A 21,283-nucleotide genomic window follows, 5' to 3' on the forward strand; every position below is an offset into this window, starting at 1 on the left:
TAGATACCTTAAATTACCTTTTGAACTAAAAGTTGAAGTTAATGAGACCGCAGTTATCACATCAAGATTATGTATATTCTTGGAGCGCACTGATCTTGAAACCATATGAATATCAGAAATAAATCAATCCAGAAAAACTATATTTATGTTCTTGTTCCAGTACCGGACAATTCCCCCTCCCATCTTAAATCAATTATCGTGCAACTCTCCCCAGTGTTTCTGTTGAAACAGAAGTTACGAATGTGCGTTTCAGCAGTGCTGCATATGCTATACTGGTTTAAAAGGAATACGCTAACATAGTAGATGTTTTTTGCACACGATCAACTGACGTGGACTTTGCGCATACTACAGCACCTGCAATTATTCATTAACTATTCATAAACTTTTGCTGATCATGCTTAGTACTTTTCCTTTCATACTTTAAATCTATGTCACTAATAACTGCTGTCCATTGATAGCTAAAATGCCGCGCGTGAAATCAGCTTTTTTTAATTTCTGGAGCTTTTCTGTGATTTTGATCATATTTTCATCGTATTACTACATAGCCCGTGTATCTTTTAATGGTGTTCCCTCACTCTCGGCCCATTACTCGGCGCTTTTTGGATCTGGGAAGTCTGAGGAAAGTGAGGAAGTGCCTACAATCGAAGACATAAAGTATGAGCCAAAAGGGCCGATTGTTTTGTCGGAACATGACTTTTTACTACTCAATACGGAGAAATGCAATTATGTGCGACACCGAATGGCTAAAAAAGTAAGTAATTTGTTAGGAAAAAGTTTTAAAGTTCGCCACAAAAGTTGTCACTGCAAGTGAACTGAGAAATTGGTTGAACTGTACGTTGAACTAGCTCATTATGTTTTCAAGACTATAAACAAGAAAGGGTCAGTAAGGTGCGTTGAGGCATAATTTTCCAACCCCACTCACCCAAATTTTGACTTAATTGTCTACAAAATGAGGAAAGGCTGAATAACTTTCAAAAGTTCACCTACTCTTCAAAGATTGTTTGTCTATGAGTTCAAAAATTTTTATAAAGACTAGCCACTTTATGAATCAAATTTATGAATTAAATGCGAATTTGAGGACTTGTTTTTATTGAGACCACGACATAGGACAAACAAAATAACAAAAACGTCAATTATGGGCAAAACTCATTATAAAATTAAAAGGAAACACTTTGTAACAAAATCAAAACAGCATCAGAGGAAACCTTAAAAACGCTAATTAACTTGTACTTCAGCAGATGGAACCTGTCTCTGACGAGACTAGATAACAAGTCAGCAACAAAACGATAAAAATGGGGCAAAGTTCAAAAATCTCCTGAGCTTTTTGAAACCCATTAAAGCCATCAAAACCATCAGAATTCAACAAAAAAGTATTCGAGAGATTTACATGTGACTCCTAAGGAAGACAATGAGACCTGTCATTGATCATACAATTTAGTGAGACCAAGTCATAAGACTACAGAAGAGCAGCAAATAATGGCAAGACCCAAAAATTAAATAGTTTACGAAAACTAAAATTGTTGAAATCATTAAAACAATGAGCAACTAACTGAAAAAAATATATTACCTCGTGGTTCATTTAAATAGCAATAGCGCCTGTTGTTGAAAGGCAATGTGCAAGGACAACAAAAAAATCAAAAAGAAAGAAAGAAAGAAAGAAAGAAAGAAAGAAAGAAAGAAAGACAGAAAGAAAGAAAGAAAGAAAGAGAGAAAGAAAGAAAGAAAGAAAGAAAGAAAGAAAGAAAGAAAGAACGAATAGAGGAGGAAGGAATAATGCACCAAAAAAAGAAGAACAAAAAGGGCAAAGATCAAAATTAATTTGATGGGTTTGTAAGCAATCAGATTGAAAGTGACCATAATCATTAGCTGTGAAATGGAAGTTTAAATAAATTTTGCTCATACCTCCAAACAAAGCTATTGGCATTTCTCGTTATTCTGAATACGTCATATATGTCATATGACTAAAAAAAACATCAATTACACGCAAAAAAGAAAAAAAAATCATTTAAAATTTGCACAAAAATGTCCAAAAATTTGAAAGTGAAGTATACTAACTGAAAACGTCAAAAATGTTCAATGAATTCTCATTTCAACATAAATGGTAGCCTTAATTAACGTAATAATGTGACTGGAGACCAAAAAAACCCATTTTCAAATATCTTAAAGATTTTTTTATGTGAAAACTCTTCGTTTCAAGGTAATAAAACCATTACATAAAACAATAAAAGGCTAAATAGATTACTTTTTAACTCACTATAAAGAAAATATGTCTCGTGATAGGTTGGATTAAGTTGCAAGGTGACCAAAATAGGAATGAAAAATTGAAAAATTTCGAAACTTTACTTGTATTTTCCAAAACAAGTACATTTAAAGTCATACGAGCTATTAATTATCTACTAAAAGCATTGGATATTTTTTGCTTATGCCTCGTTAGATAGTTCGATAGCTATATTAACAATTTAATAATTTCACTATCTCTTAAAAACAAAGAGAACAATGAATGGAGGCAGAACGCAAGAATTCAAAAAAATTTCCGATGTTTGTCGAAGTCGGAAATCATGAGCTATTCTCTGAAAAAATAAGATTTTTTAAGATGATAACCGTTAAAATGTTGATGGGATCTAGAGTTATATGAATTCGAAACTCTATGTGGAAACTGAGTTTCGAAACTGATTTGTCTCTAATTGGGAGAAGAGAAATGTGAACAGAATTTCAACGAACACAGCGCGCCAATGCAACCTGAACGATTTGTGATTGAAAATCCACGATACCATCAAAATTGCTCTTGCTATATCTGCGAACCTAATAAGCTATTAAGAATACGTAATTGATCCAAATCTTAACGCAGTACCTAATTTGTTTCAAGAAAATGCTCAAAAATAAATGTTCCATTTTGGATAAAATTTGATTTTAATTAGCGGGAGGCCCCAAAAATTTAATTCCAGAACACTTTTGTTACAGGAGGAACACTTTCTTGGTAGCTTCGCGGTAGAAGAAGTCATTTTAACCATCATCTGAGTAAATGACAATTGTGCCAGCAGTTTTTTTGGTTTGTTTTTCCTGAAAAGCTCGATAAAGTTAGCTAAAGAAGCATATTTTCTGCCAACTTACTTGAAACTGGCTGATTTTTCAAAAATATCCAAAATTTTAGCAAAAAGGTTTTAGCAGATCAGACAATTCAGCAACTCTCCGCTCATTTCAAATTTAAAACCAGTTACACCTTTTTTGACCAGTTTATAATATCTTAGGAAAGTTGAGGAAGATTTGGGCTACGCAAAATGTGAACAAAAAACGGAAATCAATCAATTGTTCACAAAACATTAAACTTCGTTACATCCTCCGAAAAAACAAAATACCGAATTATCTTTTTACTATGAAACTCTATGCCTGACGGGCTTTCTAATGATACCACTCACAGTTCTCTGCAATGAATTTATCGATCGGACGGAACCAAAAAAAAACCAGTTGAGCTTCTATTCCCTCTCTCCTCCCAATAAAGTGGGGTCGGAACAATTAGCTATATTTTAGATTTTTCTTTGGATTATTATTAAAACAGAATAACAGATAGTTAGATATTTTTGATCAGTCTATCAGAAGTGTATTCATGCTTTATAGGTGATTTGAGGTTAAGAATTAGGATAGAATAATGAATTTGTGAAAGGTATTTTAAACAAAAAAAAAACAAAAGTATATGTCAATGATCGCACATAATATAAACGCCCACTTGAAGTGCTCTTTTGTTGCACGGACGAGTCCCAAAATCCGGCTCAGGTCTGGTCATCAGCTAAATTCTGATCATGGCTGCTTATTTGTTGTGTAACAACCCACCATTGTTCCACCGACAGCAGTTAGCACAAATACTTAGGACTGAGAATACTCTCTAACCAACTGTCTACGAAACCCTTGGCCCAGCCTGTTAACTTTTACATCACAGTCCTGGTAACTTGACAATTCTGCTGGGCTCAAGGCGCCTTATCATTAAAAGTCCGGGGCCTGGTTATTAGCGAGTCAAAACTGATCAAAGATGAGAACTCGAAACTAGAAACTTAAAGGGGAAACAGGTATTATAATTGGGACTCTGCTACATCTCTTCTATTTGTTTGTTGTTTAAGAAAAACATGGGCGTCGTTTACTTTTCCAGGTGATTCTGTTTGTGATAATCACAATGAGTAAGCACTACTACACTAGACAGCAACTCCGTCTTGACTGGGCACTCCCTGACATCGAGGAGGATGTCCGATTCGAGGTAGGAAACACCTGCATAGTCACACTTTCGTTTTAGGGTATTTTTCAGCAAGTAAGCTAAATGATCATTCAATTTCAATAATCAATTTGATTTTTTTGTTCCATTTAAAAACTATGCGCAAATTTTTCCACAATATATACAAACTGTAAAGAATTTTCAAATTTGTCTTAAGGGAGCTAGCTTGTTGGAGAAATTGATTTGGAGAAATCCATTGATGTGTTCCATCTATTGTAGATAGATATTTATTCGCTATTGTAGAATATCGATAGGTGAGGCACACCGGCAGTTATGTGATTATTTGTCTTCATCCATCTTCTGCCTTGAACTTCTCTATTTTCTGAACTATACCCCAGTTTCTGATTTCCTAAGACGAGCCCTAGGAATCTTGCGAGGCGAGTCTGGCACTAGCGAGTTAAAGCAATTGTAAGATTGGAAATCACAAGAGAGTAATAGCCGGGTGAGGCTACTTAATGCTTCTGGTGGGAACTCCGCAAGTCGGGGATTCGACTCCCTCCATGTTTGGGTTTTACGCCCATAAACAAAAGTTTATCTAGGCTAGAGACCCTGAATTAAATCACCCAACATGTCGCTCGAGAGCAATTTGCCCAACGTTAATGGAATAAGAATCATTTCTGAATTCTTATAATTTTACTTTATTTTTGTAGTATTTTGAAATGAAGTTCGAAATGACGATTGGGCAGCTTACTGAGTGCTTTTAACAAAGATCAGCAACTAAACTATTATTATAATAATTAAAAACATTTGGCCTTTTAGAGAGTGATACTTTAAGCTATGCAGTGGCAATGAGCACTTACGTTCGTAGTTTTGACTTAAATTTGCCAATGCAATACTTCAGAAAGAAGTACTTCATTGGCAAATTTAAGTCAAAACTACGAACGTAAGTGCTCATTGCCACTGCATAGCTTAAAGTATCACTCTCTAAGAGGCCAAATGTTTTTAATTATTATAATAATAGTTTAGTTGCTGATATGGTAGATATTTTAGGCGCGGAAAATTTTAGTTGCGGATATGTTTTTCTACAGTATGTTCTACAGTAAATTCGGATTCTTACGTTTTCAGTACTTGGAGACTTTGCTCACTAGTAAATTGCACAAAATCAATCTTGAACTGATTTTGTATTTACAAAACTACATTTTTGGGGTTAATTTTTATTGCATTTTAAAAATCTATTGTAACATAATCTGTATAAATTTTCGATTGAAAGAATGAAAGATCTTATGGAAGCCCTTTTATGTCCCATGAATACTTGTTTACCAATATTGGTATTGTTTCTAGCTATCTGTTTTCAGCAATTGATTTGATTACTTTTGGTTGTATTAAATTTATTGCCAAAAATTTTGTACCTAATTAGTTCTCCCTCAGATTCGGTTCTGAAAACGCAGTGGTGATTAAATTCTGCGTATTAAGTTGGAGCAACAACAGTAAGCTTTTGATTATAAAATCTGACTTTTTTAAGTACTCTTTTTGTAGATTCTCCTGTTTTGATATTAAATTTAGTGGTTTTGTGATTAAAATAAATCATAGTTGTCGTTATTACCGAAAAAATTGAACGAATAAATTATAACGTTAGATAATAAAGTAACTTCAAATATGGCTCAAAATCTTTCGCTTGGCCTAATAATTTGTAGTGTTTTCGAATGAACTAGATTGAGTCAGTGACCGCTCTTAGACTTAGACTAATACCTGCCAAAAATATCAAAGTAGATTTGCGGTTTTGTGTCCGTTTGCTTTTTGCATCGTTGTTTTTGAGTTAACAGCTTTTCTTGCTATATTTATAGGCTAACTAAATGAATTGGAGGACGCCGACTCTTATTCCTAGCTCCATATGACTCGAGTGGAAATAAAATTACGATAGTGTTTTCACTAATAGTAGTAATGCGGTTCATTGAGCGCGCTAGTGGCGATTAATACGTGGTGGCACGTATTTGAAAAAAAGCATTGTTTGTAAAGCGCAAAAAGCAATTGATTGATAAAGTTTTCCTCTTCTTTTTATTTTTCTAAAGATAACATTCACAAGAAATAAAGCGTGAAGCTTCCAGACATTTTTGTTATATACGATTTAATTACAAACAGAATTTTATTGCTTTGTTGCTTTATAAGGCATTTGCCACTTATTTTGCCAGAGTGTCACAAGAAAAAGTTTCACTGTTGAGGAGCTTTTTTCAAACTAAATATTCTTTGAATATTTATGAAATAAGAAAGATTGTGTATATTCTTTCTCATATATCACAGTATGGCTAAGCGGAATAGATGACGCAAAAGCTCAAATTATGTTCCGCTTTCCATCTTGTATAGTGTTTGTTTGTTTTAGTAGTATTTTTTTGTCAACAAAAGTGATAGTAAAAGTTAGAATGATTGGCTGAAATATTTTTTCTGCAAATTTTGTCTTGTTTTTTGGTTGTTTTCTGCTCAATCTTAGCACTAATGCCTCGACTAGGTTGCAACATGAAAATGGAGGGGATATTTTAATGATGATTCAATCGTAGGCGGTGTATGTGATGGGCGTGGGGCGTACTGCTCTGAGGGACGACAACATGCGAGTGTGGCACAATGAGTTCGGAGAGCTGAGTAGAGAAGAGAAAGACCACACTGACATGCTTCTCATTGACTACGTCGAGGACTACACTAACATCAGGTGTACATATAAAACAACCAGTTTCAAACCAACTCTATTTTCTTAATTGCATAGATCTGAATAAAAATATGGGCGGTGGCTTATGCACCGCAATAAGAACTGGCGAGCTTTGCGACTTTTAAGAATTGAACAAGACTCACAAATTTCGGACTGGAACTCAAGACAAATTTTTCCCGAAAGAACAGATATAGTATGTGCAAACTATATGTTGATCTGAACGAGATAACATTACCTCGGTAGTTACAATTTATTAGCCATTCCTCGAAATTTAAAGGAGCACTTCGGCACTTTTCTTTACAAATAACTGAAACCAAAGTTTAGCTACAAATGTGGCCATATGTATGGTCTCTATTTGAAAACACTTAACATTTAATATTGCTCCCCACAAGGAGACCCAGATCGCTAAAAAGATGCACGGTTGAGTTCTTTGTTATTAAGTAATACAATGATGATGAGAATAGTGGGACTATCAATCCATATCGATGTCATAAGGGAACATTTAGTTGTCACCTAATTGACTGTGGCACTTCTGTATTATTGTCTTGACTGGATTTTGAGGTGCGTGAAGGAGTTCAGGAGAAGCAGGATTTGAAGAGTTGAGCTCGGAAACACTTGATTGAACATTTTGAGCAGACAGCGGATTTGTATCTCCTCATTTAAACTAACACGCGTCGATTATTGGGTGCTGGAACTCCTCAGATTAGAGATCAGATGTTGGCTTAATCCAAATAGGTTTTATCACCTATAAAATCATCTCATAAAACTAACTCAATTGAAATAACATTCCTCAATTGATTATGCATTAGTTCATTGTAATTTCGGCTGCCTACTTTTGTCCATTCTCATCTTGTGATTTGTTAACTTCCCTTAGCCGAAATGATGACTGAGCTGGAACTGAACTGATCTGAAAAATGTGCCCCCTTTTGAGTGACAGTTATTTGGGACTGGGTGCCGCTGATTCGCTTGAGCTCCCAGACCGAAAATTGATATGTCCAGACCGAAATTAACGCAGCACAAGGGGGGGGGGGTGTCGTGCGTTCAAAATTACACGGTCTGGAAGCACGAATGAACGCAGTCTGGTCATAGGCAACTTCGAACGCACGATAGTCTGTACATCAATATTAGTCTCATGAGTTAAAACTGGACTCAATCAATCAGATGATTTCTGATTTAAAACTTGCTCTGAATTAAACTCTTGTTGTGTCGTTGAGCCAAAAAGTGCTTCAATGGCGTTTGAGTTTGCATTGGATTATATCTGTGAGATGGAAGGATAGATTCAATACTTTTTCCACTCTAATGTTTTGAGAAGCAGAATCCACGATATTAAAAAAATATTTCAACTTGCTCTTTGTGCACGCAAAAATAGTTGAAAGTAAAATGCCGAAACATAGATAAGTCTTGATCTAATTCATTCCTTTCTGTGCTGTTATGATAATCTCAATCGAAGCAAAGTTTCTTATCTAATCCGCTCAGGCACATTGTCTTTCTTTGTCTCACATTCACCAAAATCCACCCAAAACTCAAGCAGTAGCATATACATGATTCTCATGACAAGCTTCTAGGTACTTCGAGTTCTTCTCATCTGCTCAGCCATTTAGAATATGTTGCGATTACAGGCTTTTTTTCAGCTCATAAGAGGAAGTAATGCTAAATCCACAACAAACCTCTCACCATCATGTTTCTATGGGAATGGGTTTCCAGTTTTTGATGGTAAGGCCAGGGTGAACAAATGTTTTCTCGTCACATTTGTCACATATACCGTGACATTGACTTCTTGAACTTTTGTTTTAGTGAGCAAACGTTGTTGTTCTTAAACACTTTTAACTGTTAACTAGCATGAACTGCCCATCGCTAAGTTGAATCACGGCTTTTTTCTAGGTAGTTTGTAATTTGTTTTCTCATTTGATTATTCTATTTATCGTATTGTAATTCAGCTTCTCGCTTTAGGTCAAAACCCCAATTACTTTATCAAACGTGCCATTTTTATTCTAAATTTGTCTGTGCTATCTTTTATTTGTCTGTGCAAATTTATTTTAGTACCAAAGTTGGGAATGGTTATGCGTTCCAAAACGGCTCTGCTTCATTTGGAGTCGGGTTATATTTGCCGAGTCTACCATTTTTTTTACTAATAAACAATCAAGTTGCGATATAGATCATACCAGTTTTTAAAAGTTTTTTTCATACTTGACTGATTTATAATTTTCGTTGACTTTTTGTGAATTCAACTCCGCTGCCCTGTGACTTTTGAAAAGACTTTAAAAGTCTAGTAGGGGGGGGGGGCAATATTGACTATAATTACAGGGGTCGAGTTAAAGTCCAGCTAATATCTTTTCATGGGTCGAGCTTAAGTCTTTTCATAACGAAAAAAGTCAAGCTAGGGTATTTTCATGGGTCCACCAATAGTCATTTCATAACCAACTAAGTCGAGTAAAGGTCTTTTCATGGGTGCATCATTGGTCTTTTCATAAGTCTGTTTTTTCAAAATCAAAATTTTTTAATTTTTTTCTTCTTCTGTACATACAGAAGCATAGCCGGAGCAAGACTAAATAGCTTTGCACCAGAGCAGTCCAACTTAAGAAACAGTTGGAAAACTGCCAAAAGCCTTAAGATCTCTGTCAAATCTTAAGATAAGGAGTTATAACAGCTCGTGTATATTACCACATTACTTGATTCAATGAAACCAGCTAGCTCAAGTGTATTGATCCTAGTCCCATTAGCCATGACAAAATTCGGGTGTTATTCAGTTTGTTTCACCCTACAAAATTATGAAATATCTTTTTCAAAAATAATGCAGGTTTTTGAGGGATTAGTGGTCCTTCTGAATCGTAAAAAATGAAGGAGCATGCACGCTGACTACCTTATATGTAACTTTGCACGGACAATTTTAATGGCAAAAAAGCAGACTTATGAAAAGACCAATGATGGACCCATGAATAGACTTTAACTCGACTTTGTTTCCAAACATTGTGTCGAGCTTAAGTCCAGACGAAATATTGGGCCAAGCTAAAGTCTTTTGTAAAATTTTGGATCCAGCTAAAGCCTTTTGGGAAAAATCTGAGTCGAGCTAGAGTCCAGAATGTCTTAAAGTCCAGCTAAAATCTTTTCATAGCTCAAATGAGTCGAGTATGGTCTTTTCATAGTACATTTTGGTCGAGCATTGTCTTTTCAAGTACCTAGACCTGGATGATACTTTGTATATTCATGGCCCTTTTATTTTGAAGGCGAAAGTGAAAACACCTTCTCAATGTCCGTCTGCTCAGATTCAATAGTGGCTCTTATTCTTCATTCAGTTGCTGGTCCTAGTGCGTATTTAAAATTGTACAATTTTAAGTACATTTTTAGATATAACAGAATAAGTTTCTTCGAATAGGAACATGTTGAAATCGTCAAATCTTGATATTGAATTGGTGTGGGCTTGCTATTACCAAACGCCAGTTTACTCACCCAGTGAACCGAAACTTGATATATCTTGATAATAAACATACTAAAACATTGTTAATCTTGCCAAGATCTTGACATCTTACATGGCACGATAACATCAAGAAACGTAAAAATCTGCAAGATCCTTGTATGCGTATCAAGAAACAAGATCTTGGCGAGATAATCAACAAAAATTAATCATGACTTTTCAAGACAGACAAATTTGTAAAAATTAAAAAGCACCTTTAAAAAGATATAGCACGCATTCACAAAAATAAGCAAAAGATGTCAGGACTTGTTGGAAAATTCAGCTCTAGTTGGTTTATTATACAACCATTGAGCCTAATTTTTCCTGCAAAATAAAATTTTAAAAAAGATTCAAGCTCCATATGTATATAGTAACACACGTTATACAGGAGCGTCACAGAGAAGGCCCCCCACTCTTCTCCCATGAAAATCTGGATGCAATTGATCAAATAAACAGACCAAAACCATAACATGATCTAACACCATTTACAACGCACCAAAACCGTAACATGATCTAACACTGCTTACAACACACCCGATTGGTTCTAGAGAAACCAGTTCATGGAAAAATCACGAAACTATTACAAATAACTATCTAAGTTTTTTTAATAAAAAAAATACAAAATCTTTGTTCAATTATCAAAATCCCAAGGAAATCTGATAAATATTGCAGAGCACACAGCTGATAAATATGATCAAACAGCAAAAAAAATCAAATAACAAACGTAGCTAACTTAATATATATATATATATATATATATATATATATATATATATATATGTATATAATTAGTGTGAAACATTTTTGCCTTGTCAGGAGATCATAAAATATTTCTGTTTGCCTTTTTTTACAAAGCAATACGTTGTTTGATTGTTTTTGGAGAACAAAGTAAGTTAAGTAAGCCTGTTTTTTGGTGGTACTCGAATTTTATTATTTGCTAGAGACACCTGAAAGTACACCATCGGGTGAGCTGAACAATTCGATACACAGCTAAACAGTTTTGCATTGGCATAGAAATCGCATTTGATCTACTTTTTGTCCTTCAATGTTTTGGCAATGTTGGACGATGACTACTTTTTCGTATCTTTGCCCAAAAGTGCCCAAATAATCAGTTTTTTCGATTACTTTTTCTCTGTTCATATTTCCTAATGCTTTGAATCGCTTTCTATAAAAAAGTGACCAAAACTACTGTTGATCCAATTTGCCCCGGTTTTCAACTAAGTTTTATTCGGAAAGTTTTTTTTTCTTATCATACTTGCTTTAAAAACTGTTTTTTATATGTCAAGATTGATAAAGATCTTAGCATGGTACGCCAAGAAAATATCTTTACATTTCGTGGTAAGATCTTGTCAAGATCATACCATGGTGTTCCGAAAAATTTTTGCCTCTCAAGGTCTTGGCAAAATGTTTTGAGTTTTACCAGAGTTCTGAAAGGTGTATCAAGTGCATCACTATGGCCAGGTGTATCATTTTTCGTTTCACTGGGCAATCAAATAACCATTACTTGTATGGAGCAGATTTCTGGCGTAGCCCATTTGTCAAATTTGTTCATCGGAGTAACAAATAAGAGAGGTGCTCCACGGACTTTTTAGGAAAATGTTTAAAATTTTCAAAATTGTTTTGAGCCACAATTGGTTGCCTGGGGTGAAAATCACGTAATTTGACCCCAATTTTAGGAGCGCATCTCAGCCCAATGTAATCGAAAAAGATGTAAGAGTTAAGTTTTCCCGTTGCAACTCACTCTTACATCACGTTACTCCTCAATCTAAATGAGAGGAATTAATTGAGACCATTTGACCTGGGGCCTAATACGGCTCAAACAGACCGTTTTATGCCCATAGCTGGACCAAAGATTTTTTGTCGAAAATAACCGCGAAAAGAGGAAAAGTTGGACACGTGCTGCAAGAGTTTCTATTCTCAAAGCTTTCTAAGGATTTAGTATTTATTTTTGTGTTTTGTGTTAAGTGTGAAGTTGGTGGCTGGCCTTCACTATGCAAAGCACCACTGCCACGATGTGGACTACATCATGATACTGCATGATGACGTCATGATCAGGAGAGACCACCTCATCCCATACTTGTGGAAACTGCCACCAGACAATTTCATCGGTGGAGACTGTGACAATGTTAGTCTGTGGTTACCCCAGTCAAATTGGGACAAATATCTGCTAAGACTCTTGTATGACCGTGTTTGTATCATCTTCTAAGAGCTCATGCAAGACTCTTGACAGAGCCAGAAGCGAAACTCTTTGGCTAACCCGTACCTAATTTTAAGTCGAATTCAGTACTGAGTCAGAGTCTAATTCGGGTCACATTTTGCACTGAATTTGTCTGATTCAGAGCTAATTCAGTGATTCATTCTGAATTATCTTCTGATTCAGAAGGATGCAGAATTTTTTCTCTGAATTTTGCTCTGATTCAGATAAGTTCAGAAATCACTTCACAGTTGGTTCTGAAATTCTTTTGAATCAGTACTGAATCATGAAATTTCTCTGAAATTGTTCTGAATCAGTGCTGATTGACACTGAACCTTAGGTACGGGAAAACATCTAATATATTTCCACTCTCGACAAAGCTTAAAACATCCTGTAAAGACTTGAAAGAACAAGAACTGATAAATTCTCACGAGATTAATTCCTCAGGAGAGAAATATTCGAGGTGCTGCCAAGTGTTGTCAAGAGTTTTTTTGGGTTTATTCTACTGAGATTGTAGTATACCTTCATTTCAGCTTTCGCAACTTACCTGGTTTATCAGGTAAAATAGGTTCAAGAATTTTGAAAAGAATTGAAATATCATAATTCTTCTCACCAATACTCAATACATCTATTCACAGATACGGATCCAAACTAGGCACTGGAAAAGACATTGAAACAGTTTTTACTGAGCTCTTACATTTGCTTCAATATAATAGGGTGTGAATAATCAAAATTGAACGGGGGTTATTATTTGGAATTCACTTTAGAACAGACGACCCGATAGAGATCCGAAGTCGAGGTTCTACGTTAGCAAGAATGAGTTTGGGGCTGAAGTGTATCCTCCCTTCTGCTATGGATCAGCTGTCATTATGACCCCCGATGTCAGAGACAAACTCCTCCAACAGGTAGAACAGTATTGTCAGGTCAATTTCATATTTAAACAAGCTGATTTACGCAATAGAATCCTGTTTGACAAAAGTTACAAACAGTTATAAAACATAAAATTGTTATATTCTTTTAAAAAAATGAAGTTCGAGTTCAGCGTTCGCATAGCCTCAGAATTATAATCGGGCGCAATTCATATTCATTTCTTGACTTAAAGCAATCTTTGTTCTAAAAATTTAACTTCCGAGTTAAATTTTGACTTGATATACTGTCTAAGTCCCAATAGACAACAGAACTATTCTCAAAATGAATTTGATGCTATTCAACTTATCTTGTGTGTCCGATTTGTGTACTTTCTACAGATTCTTGAATTAGTTTTGGCTCTTTATTTGCAGATGAGTTAGAGTAAAAAAAGAAGAATGGACTGTTTTGTGAGTTTAGACTGAGCACACTCCCTATTTCAAGAGGGACGACGTGTACCTGGGCATGCTCATGCGAGATGCAGGCCTCACTCCCGTCAAAATGCCAAATGTCAAACACGCGGTTAACACACTTTAGCTACCATTATTTCACCCAATGTTCTTGTTCCAGCCCTCCAATTTATTTTGTGGATTAAAAACAAATAGCAGTGTGAGCCTCTTTTCGAATAGCCAACTCTGACAGGTCGATATGATTTCCGGAGATATGAAAAGGAGGCTATTTAGAAAATAGGAACATCAATTAATTATTCAAGGGACTTTTAAAATTCCTCTTGACTATGAGTACTGGAACGGTTCTGCATATACAACACCTCATTATGTAATCCCCAATAGCTTTTAGTGACTTCTTAATTGCTTTAACTCCCAAATTGCTCTGACCTCTCTTACATGGATCATTCTCGTTTACCTGATGTGGTAATAGTTAATCAAAGGTGGCAAAGATAAAATGCTTTTTTCTTTGTATTATGATTTCAAAATGGAATGCACTTACTCATAAGAGTATCTTTATCTGCCTCTTACCACATCTTAATGCGCCAGTTCCACCATGTTCAGCTCACATAACGGTTGTTTTACCATCTAGCTTTTCAATTAGCAGAAAAAAATGGTTTTTTTTTGCGACAATTTTTTAAGACGCGGCAATTTTTTTATCAGTAGATTTTTTATTGTTTTTAGATTTCCAAATTTTAGTTTTGTAAATTTTTGTATGTGAGGCGTTGTAATTTGTGTAAGGTATGCTGCTGGCATTGCGATAAAAAATGCCTAAGAACGAACTATAAAGTTGTTACTTAAGCGGAAATCTCGCGCATGCCTAGCTGCTGTTCTGTAGATCTTAGATTCTAGAAAACCTTTTTCGAACATGAAATGTCGCAACTGTCAATGAAATTTATTTTATGATTGAACAGTGAAAAATGTGAACAGTTTTTAAAAACTGAAGGCTAGCAATTGAAAATAGGGCTTTTCTTGTGGCGTACAAAACATTTCACAAAATTTTCAAGTTTGAGATGGATTTTGTTATGGATGTTGCGCAGAACTGTCCCGGAACTACAACGGATAGACAGTCAGTAGATTGAACAGCAGAAACAGGGACATTACATCAGAGTGGGAGTTATTCAAGATGTATTGACCGAATAAATTTAAGAATATCAAAACACTCATGCTAATGCGTCTAACATGATGGGTCATTATGATGTTTAGTTTTCATAGATTTTTATCACGTTGCATGGGCTGCTGAAGCATGCTCAAGGCTTGCGACATCTGGCAAGATCCTGTACTGAAGTAAACTTATACTTTATATTAGATGTTAGATTACTTAGCTGAACTAACCTAAGTATTCAATTACATCTTTCTAATAATAGAATGAAGCACTTGCTTAAGCCACTTTAATTGTGTAAATGTACATTAGACATTTTACCGTTGTTTTTTTTACCAATTAAAAGGCAGGGATTAATATGGCTGTGGCAATTCAAATCACCCCTTCATAAAACTATATATACCAAAGTAAAAAGTACCACGATTGAGAAAGTAAGAAATTTGGAATTTAAAAACTAATTTTTGAGATTTTCAGAACAAATCTAAAATCAAATCCAACCTCACTCAATTGTTGCGATTACCGTATAGTTAGAGAAACCTTTGCGAATTGTTATTAAGTTGAATTTGCTGCTTGAGTTTACTTCACTAACCGAGTCACTTTGACTAACTTTTAATCTTGAGTTAGCAATTGCAAACATATTAGAAACATATTAGATTGTTGTTAAACGATTAGCTTTAGTCAAATTTACTTTTTAGAGTCACTAAGTAATATCATGACACTTATAAGGTTTAAAAAGACGCGGAAAGCTCGACCATCGAATCGGAAGTTAATGATAATTTTCGCAGCCCATGCCCGAAGTATAATCCGTTAGCCTCACGCAATGTACACATTTTCCGATCTTTTATTTCATTTTTGCTTCTTAAAATCAACGGTTCTTTCTTCTTTTCACCCTATTACAGTGACATCAAATCGGATCTAAGACATTAGATCGAAAAGCAACAACTGGCATAGAGTGCAAAAATTGATTTTTGCTCACATTGAGTTTTCAATCAGACTGCAGAAAAAATCAAACCTATTTCATAAAATGATTTGAGCAGTGATGTTGTTCTAATTGTGATGTTTTCACATGTGAAATTTTGTTTTTTCTATCTAGGGACTAGATAGCGCCCAAGACTCTATTGGCACACCGAAAAGTTAGTTTGCTGATTCCTCTTGTTGTTGGGAGTGTACTGTTTTGTACCCAGAAAAGTTTTCCCTGTTTAGACTGTTTAGAAACTCCATTGCGGGTGATTGTACTACAAATCAAAAAATGTAATACCAGCAACTATAAATAAATAGTCAAGAACGAATAATTGAGTAATTTCAACAATCCAGAAGAAATTTTTTGACAAAACTAATTAACGGTTCACACTAAATCTCAATCGATTCAAGCAATCTGTTTGCCAAAATTAAAACTTCAGTCAGTTGGATTGCTATACCAATTGACGCTTAACATGTTTTGCCTCCAGTAGCTTTGTTACTGGCCAGAAACTTATTATTCTCTCAATCAACAATTAAGAGAATAATAAGCTACGAAATTATGCTACGCAACTTTGCCAATTCACAACAAGCTACGCATCTGTGCTTTTTCACAAAGAACTCAGCAAATAACTACAATTTTTTCTCACTGAGCATCAGCTGCTCCGCTAGAGCGTTTTCTCCCTCTTTCAGCGTTTTCCTTGTGCCTTAGGCTACTCAACTTCATAGATTCTCTCTATTCGTATTATAAAACGTATCGTTCTTATTAGAAGCTTGTGAAATAATTTATAGAAGCAGTAGTGAGCGTGGAAGATTAGTCAAAAGGAGCCGTTTAATTAAAAAATTGCCCATATTGACCAAAGAATTGTGGTGAACTTAACTTGGTAATATCCGCAAGCAAAAACTCATGTTTTTGTGATCAATAATCCCTATGCATGTACATGATTTGTGGTTTCTATCTCTTCCCAGTTAATGATTTTCCTCTGATTTATGCTTAGGATATCTTTGCTTCACCTATGGGCTGTGGCAATGATTGTTTCAAGCAATTTTAAATCAACTTCCTAATGACTGCAATGATATCGGAAAATCTGATTTAGGAAACTTTTGGTCGAACCTCCAAAAATTACCAAATTGTCGCTCTCCCAAACTCTTTGTCTTGTCTCCCGTTTTCGTGCCGTACCGACCGCATTTTGTTACGTCCAATTTCATCGCGCATCCGGTTCTTCTTTTAAAGATCATGGTAGATTAATTTATCTTGCGTGGCGTTTTGAGTAGAATGTTGTTTGGAATAGTTTCTCATTTGCTAGATTTCTGGTTACATTTCACTCATTAGTTTCCGTCTGATTTTGTTGACTCATCAGTTACGGCTGTTTTCATTTGTTTATTATTTGGTTGTTTTACTGGCTTCCTTTCCCCCTCCGTCTTCTGTCTTGTTTGCAGCCTCGGTTCGCGCCGTCTTGTTGCGTGGTTAAATTCCTCCGTGAGTTTATTGCCTGGCGTTTTCATTCCGTCAGCCTCGTTTCAAGTCCCGTGGTGTTTTCTTCGCCCAATGTTACCGCTTTGTTTGTCGCGCTCTCCGTTTTGTGGTGCGTTTCTTTTCTTTTCGTCTTGTTCCCCTCTCACTGCGCGTTGTCTGTTTGACCGTCTCATTCCTTTTTCCACCATTCGCCTTTCGCCTGGCATCTTTATTCCTTTGGTCTCCTTTCGCGTCTCTTCGTACCATTTTCGCCCAATGTCGACGTTTGGCCTGTCTCGTTCTTCAATCTACCGTGGATTGCTCGCTCGGTGATTACTTTCTCCTCATGCGTCGTTAACCCGGCGTCGCCGTTTCGCCCGTCTCACTTCCTGTTCCGCCGTGGCTTTCTCACTGGACTTTTCTGTCGTATCCGTCGTTCGCCCGGCCTTTTCTTTCAATTCATCTCTTTTCCGGTTCCGTCGTGCATTGTTGAGCTGCTGGTGTCTTTTTGGCTGTCAGTTTTCCCATTATGTCGTGCGTGGTTCTGTACCATTTTTGTGCGCCTTATTCGCCAGGCGCTCCGTCATCAACCCTTTTTTATTCGTGTTCTTCTCACTTTCCGTCGTCTCACATACGTCAATTGGATCGCCCACGCGACCACTCGTTATTCTGTTTTCGCAACAGCTCTTTGGTCGGAGGATGTTATCGCTTGAATAACGTGACTAAATAGATAAATTTTGATTGTATGATATGAAAACTGTCGCTTAGTTTTGCCGTTCTGCACAACACCCTAAATAGTAGTTGAAAATTATGACAAATATTTAATTGAGTATATTCAGCAGAATCTTGAAAAAATGAAAGTATACGGCCACTAGTCGCTATAAGATGAGACATATTAATTGTATCCGAGCTGCTGATAGATAACACAACTCAACTCAGCTCATCTCTATTAATGTGTTGTCTACGCTACCCTTCAACTACAATTTGAATTGCTGTAATTAAAGATTGAAGAAGGACCTTGATACAATAACAAAAAAGTGATCATGACTTTAAATTTAAGCTTTTTGGTTTTGTGTTGCAGGTGAAAGACACGCACTACTGCACTGTGCAAGGTCTGTTGATGTTACAACCGGTTCCAATGTCCAAGCAGAAGATGATCAGAGAAGAGCACGAGAGGTTCGAGGATGAAGGCAAAAAGTGTCCCTCGGAGGAGCAAAAGCGACCAGTACCACCCCCAAAAACACCCAAGAAGAAATCCAATAAAGGCAAAGGCAAAAGCAACGCTAGGAGGAAGGAACTATAATCAAAATATTTAGTGCCTTTGGTTCATAATAGAAAAAAAACCTAATAATCAACATTAAACATGACATAATTATATCATATTTAGTACAATTCAAAAGTTGACAGGCTTGATGGATATTGAATTTTGATCTGTAACTGCTAAAAAACTTTAGTGTGGGGAAAGTGTTGAAAACGTGGGGTTCGACGGAAAATCTTTACAAAAGGACGATCTACATAAGAAGAAAGACCAGAACTTGTAATTTCTGACCGAAATAATTACCATTTTTAGTATTTATTTCAGCAATGGCAATGAACTCAAATTAGTTAAAAGAATAGGAAAAGGGGGTATGGGCTCTTTCAATTTAATATCGCTGGAGTGTTTTAACAGCTCTGATCAGGGAGGACTTCGCATAACGTCGCTTTTATGAGCAAAGCGCTCGGATAATACAAAAAGATACTCATGTTTCTAAAACAGGTGAGCTAGGGATACCAATGTTGTGCATTGCTTAAATACCGCATAATATCAAAAGTCATTTAAAATAAATTAGGGATCCAAAAAGTTCAAATTTCATCCCAATTAAAAAACGGAAATGTTTATGAGTATAATTGTAATCGCAGCTCAGTTTTATTTTTCGACACATTTTCCTCAACCGCAAAAAACACTTAACACTGTCATGTATCCGAATTTTTAAAAGAGATACCAGTTTTTCCCAACAATTTTATTACCAATGGTTCTTTAAATACAAAATTCGCTTACAAAGTATCCTTCAAAATGTTGTTCAAAAACGAAAACTAACACTGTCATGTATCCGAATTTTTAAAAGAGATATCACTTTTTCCCAACAACATCTTTACTAATGGTTCTTTAAATACAAAATTCGCTCAGAAAAGTAACCTTCAAAATGCTGTTCAAAAACAAAAACTAATAAAGCGAAAAGAGTTATGAAAAGTAACAACTGTGTCCCACAAATTGGCCGAAAGAAACACCTAACACTGTCACTTATCCGAATTTTTAAAATAGATACAACCTTTTGCCAACAACTTCATTACTAATGGTTCTTCATATACCAAATTCGCTCACAAAATATCCTTCAAAATGTTGTTCAAGTCGAAAACAAATATAGCGAAAAGAATCATGAAAAATACCAACTGTGTTCCTCAAATTGGCCGATAAATTGAGCCAAAATCCATGTTTTTTCTAATGCCGACGGAGACGAAAATTTTGAGGCTCTCTAGATGTTGGGGTTTTTATATTTTCTTGAGATTAAATTTTTTAAATCACGGTTCTACTGATAGTCGTTCCTCCTAGAAACATGTCAGTGATAAACTTAACAGGTAAAATTATTGGTGATAATCGTATTCAAAAGAAAAAGGATACTTTACAATTACAGCTTAGCATTAAAAATAAAAATTCTAAACCTTTGCTGTTTTAGGGTCGGAAAAATTAGTCATCTTTTTTTTGGCTGCAGATAGGTGTTCTCTTCTGTCATAAAAATATAGCTCTAATTCTATGCCACATCGGGATTTTGTCATTCAGGGATAGTAGTGCAAACCTTTTTTTGCATTTGAAGGAATAAGTAGCTGAGTTCATTTATACTTTCATTTGATTTTAAATGAATGGACTAATGAACTGAAGATTTTCGATCAATCAAATTCAACCTTCAATCTACAAAAGTAAAGTTAACTGTAGCACATTGTTAATACCAGTTAACCCGTTTTTTTATAGCAATTTTCCCCCGAAAAAATTGGAAGGGCAACGTTATCAGAGTTGAGTAGGGGGAAAAATTTTTAGAGATACTTTAATCTTAGTGTAATGCCTCCGACATTGATTGAATTTAACTAAAGTTAATCACCTTTTGAAAGTTTCGTTTCTGATATCAGTTTGAAAGCAACTCGTAGTTAACCCTGCAGAACAATTGTGATCCAACAAGGCTAAGATAAAATTGTATTTAAAAAGGAGCTTTTTTAGGAAAAAATACTAATAGGTTATTCTTGAAGTTACTAAATCTGCATTTTGTTATTGGTTTTTATTGATATTTCAAATGTAATAGGCAGAGGTACTGCAGGAGATTACCAGTAAGCGTTTCCCCGAAAATTTGCGTTCACTCTATTTGCACGAAAATTATATAGTGATATTCAAGACAATGTGCATTTTTTAGGCTGACTCTAGATGTTTTTTTTAGCTTATATGCGCCGTCCAAACAAGAATTGGCTGTGTAGGGGGAGGCAAATCTCGATTATGAATAATCTGGATGGAGTCTTGATGTCTTGAGACTTACTGGACTTAAGTATGGGAGGTGTGATCATGTGTCATTTCAGACGAACAAAAAAGGACTAATGAATTGAAGATTTTTGATCAATCAGTTTCGACCTTTGTTTTCTACAAAATCAAATTTAACTGTAATATTGTTTACACCAGGTTAAATAATTTTTTGATGTCAAAATCCCCCCCCCCCAAAAAAATGGGAGAGCAAGTTCGTCCGATTAGAGTTGGGGGTGGTGGAAGTTTTTAAGGACACTTCAACCTTAGTGTAATGACTCCGATATTGATTAAATTTATTTAAAGTTTGTCACCTTTTTTGAAAGTTTGA

The 21,283-nt window shown here is 35.5% G+C and overlaps 1 protein-coding gene across 1 annotated transcript; it reads left to right on the forward strand.

Annotated features, from left to right (window-relative positions):
- The first annotated feature begins 334 nt into the window (after positions 1-334).
- Positions 335-18,824, forward strand: LOC142337079 (beta-1,3-galactosyltransferase 5-like). Its single transcript, XM_075386147.1, has 7 exons — positions 335-751; positions 4,142-4,246; positions 6,754-6,902; positions 12,316-12,475; positions 13,312-13,449; positions 13,871-13,972; positions 18,493-18,824. The coding sequence occupies exons 1-7, from the start codon at positions 464-466 to the stop codon at positions 18,712-18,714; spliced, it is 1,164 nt and encodes a 387-aa protein (XP_075242262.1). The 5' UTR covers positions 335-463; the 3' UTR covers positions 18,715-18,824.
- The last annotated feature ends 2,459 nt before the right edge of the window (positions 18,825-21,283 follow it).

Source organism: Convolutriloba macropyga, chromosome 3 (assembly GCF_964194025.1).
Source record: "Convolutriloba macropyga chromosome 3, txConMacr16.3, whole genome shotgun sequence".
Taxonomy (NCBI): domain Eukaryota; kingdom Metazoa; phylum Xenacoelomorpha; order Acoela; family Convolutidae; genus Convolutriloba; species Convolutriloba macropyga.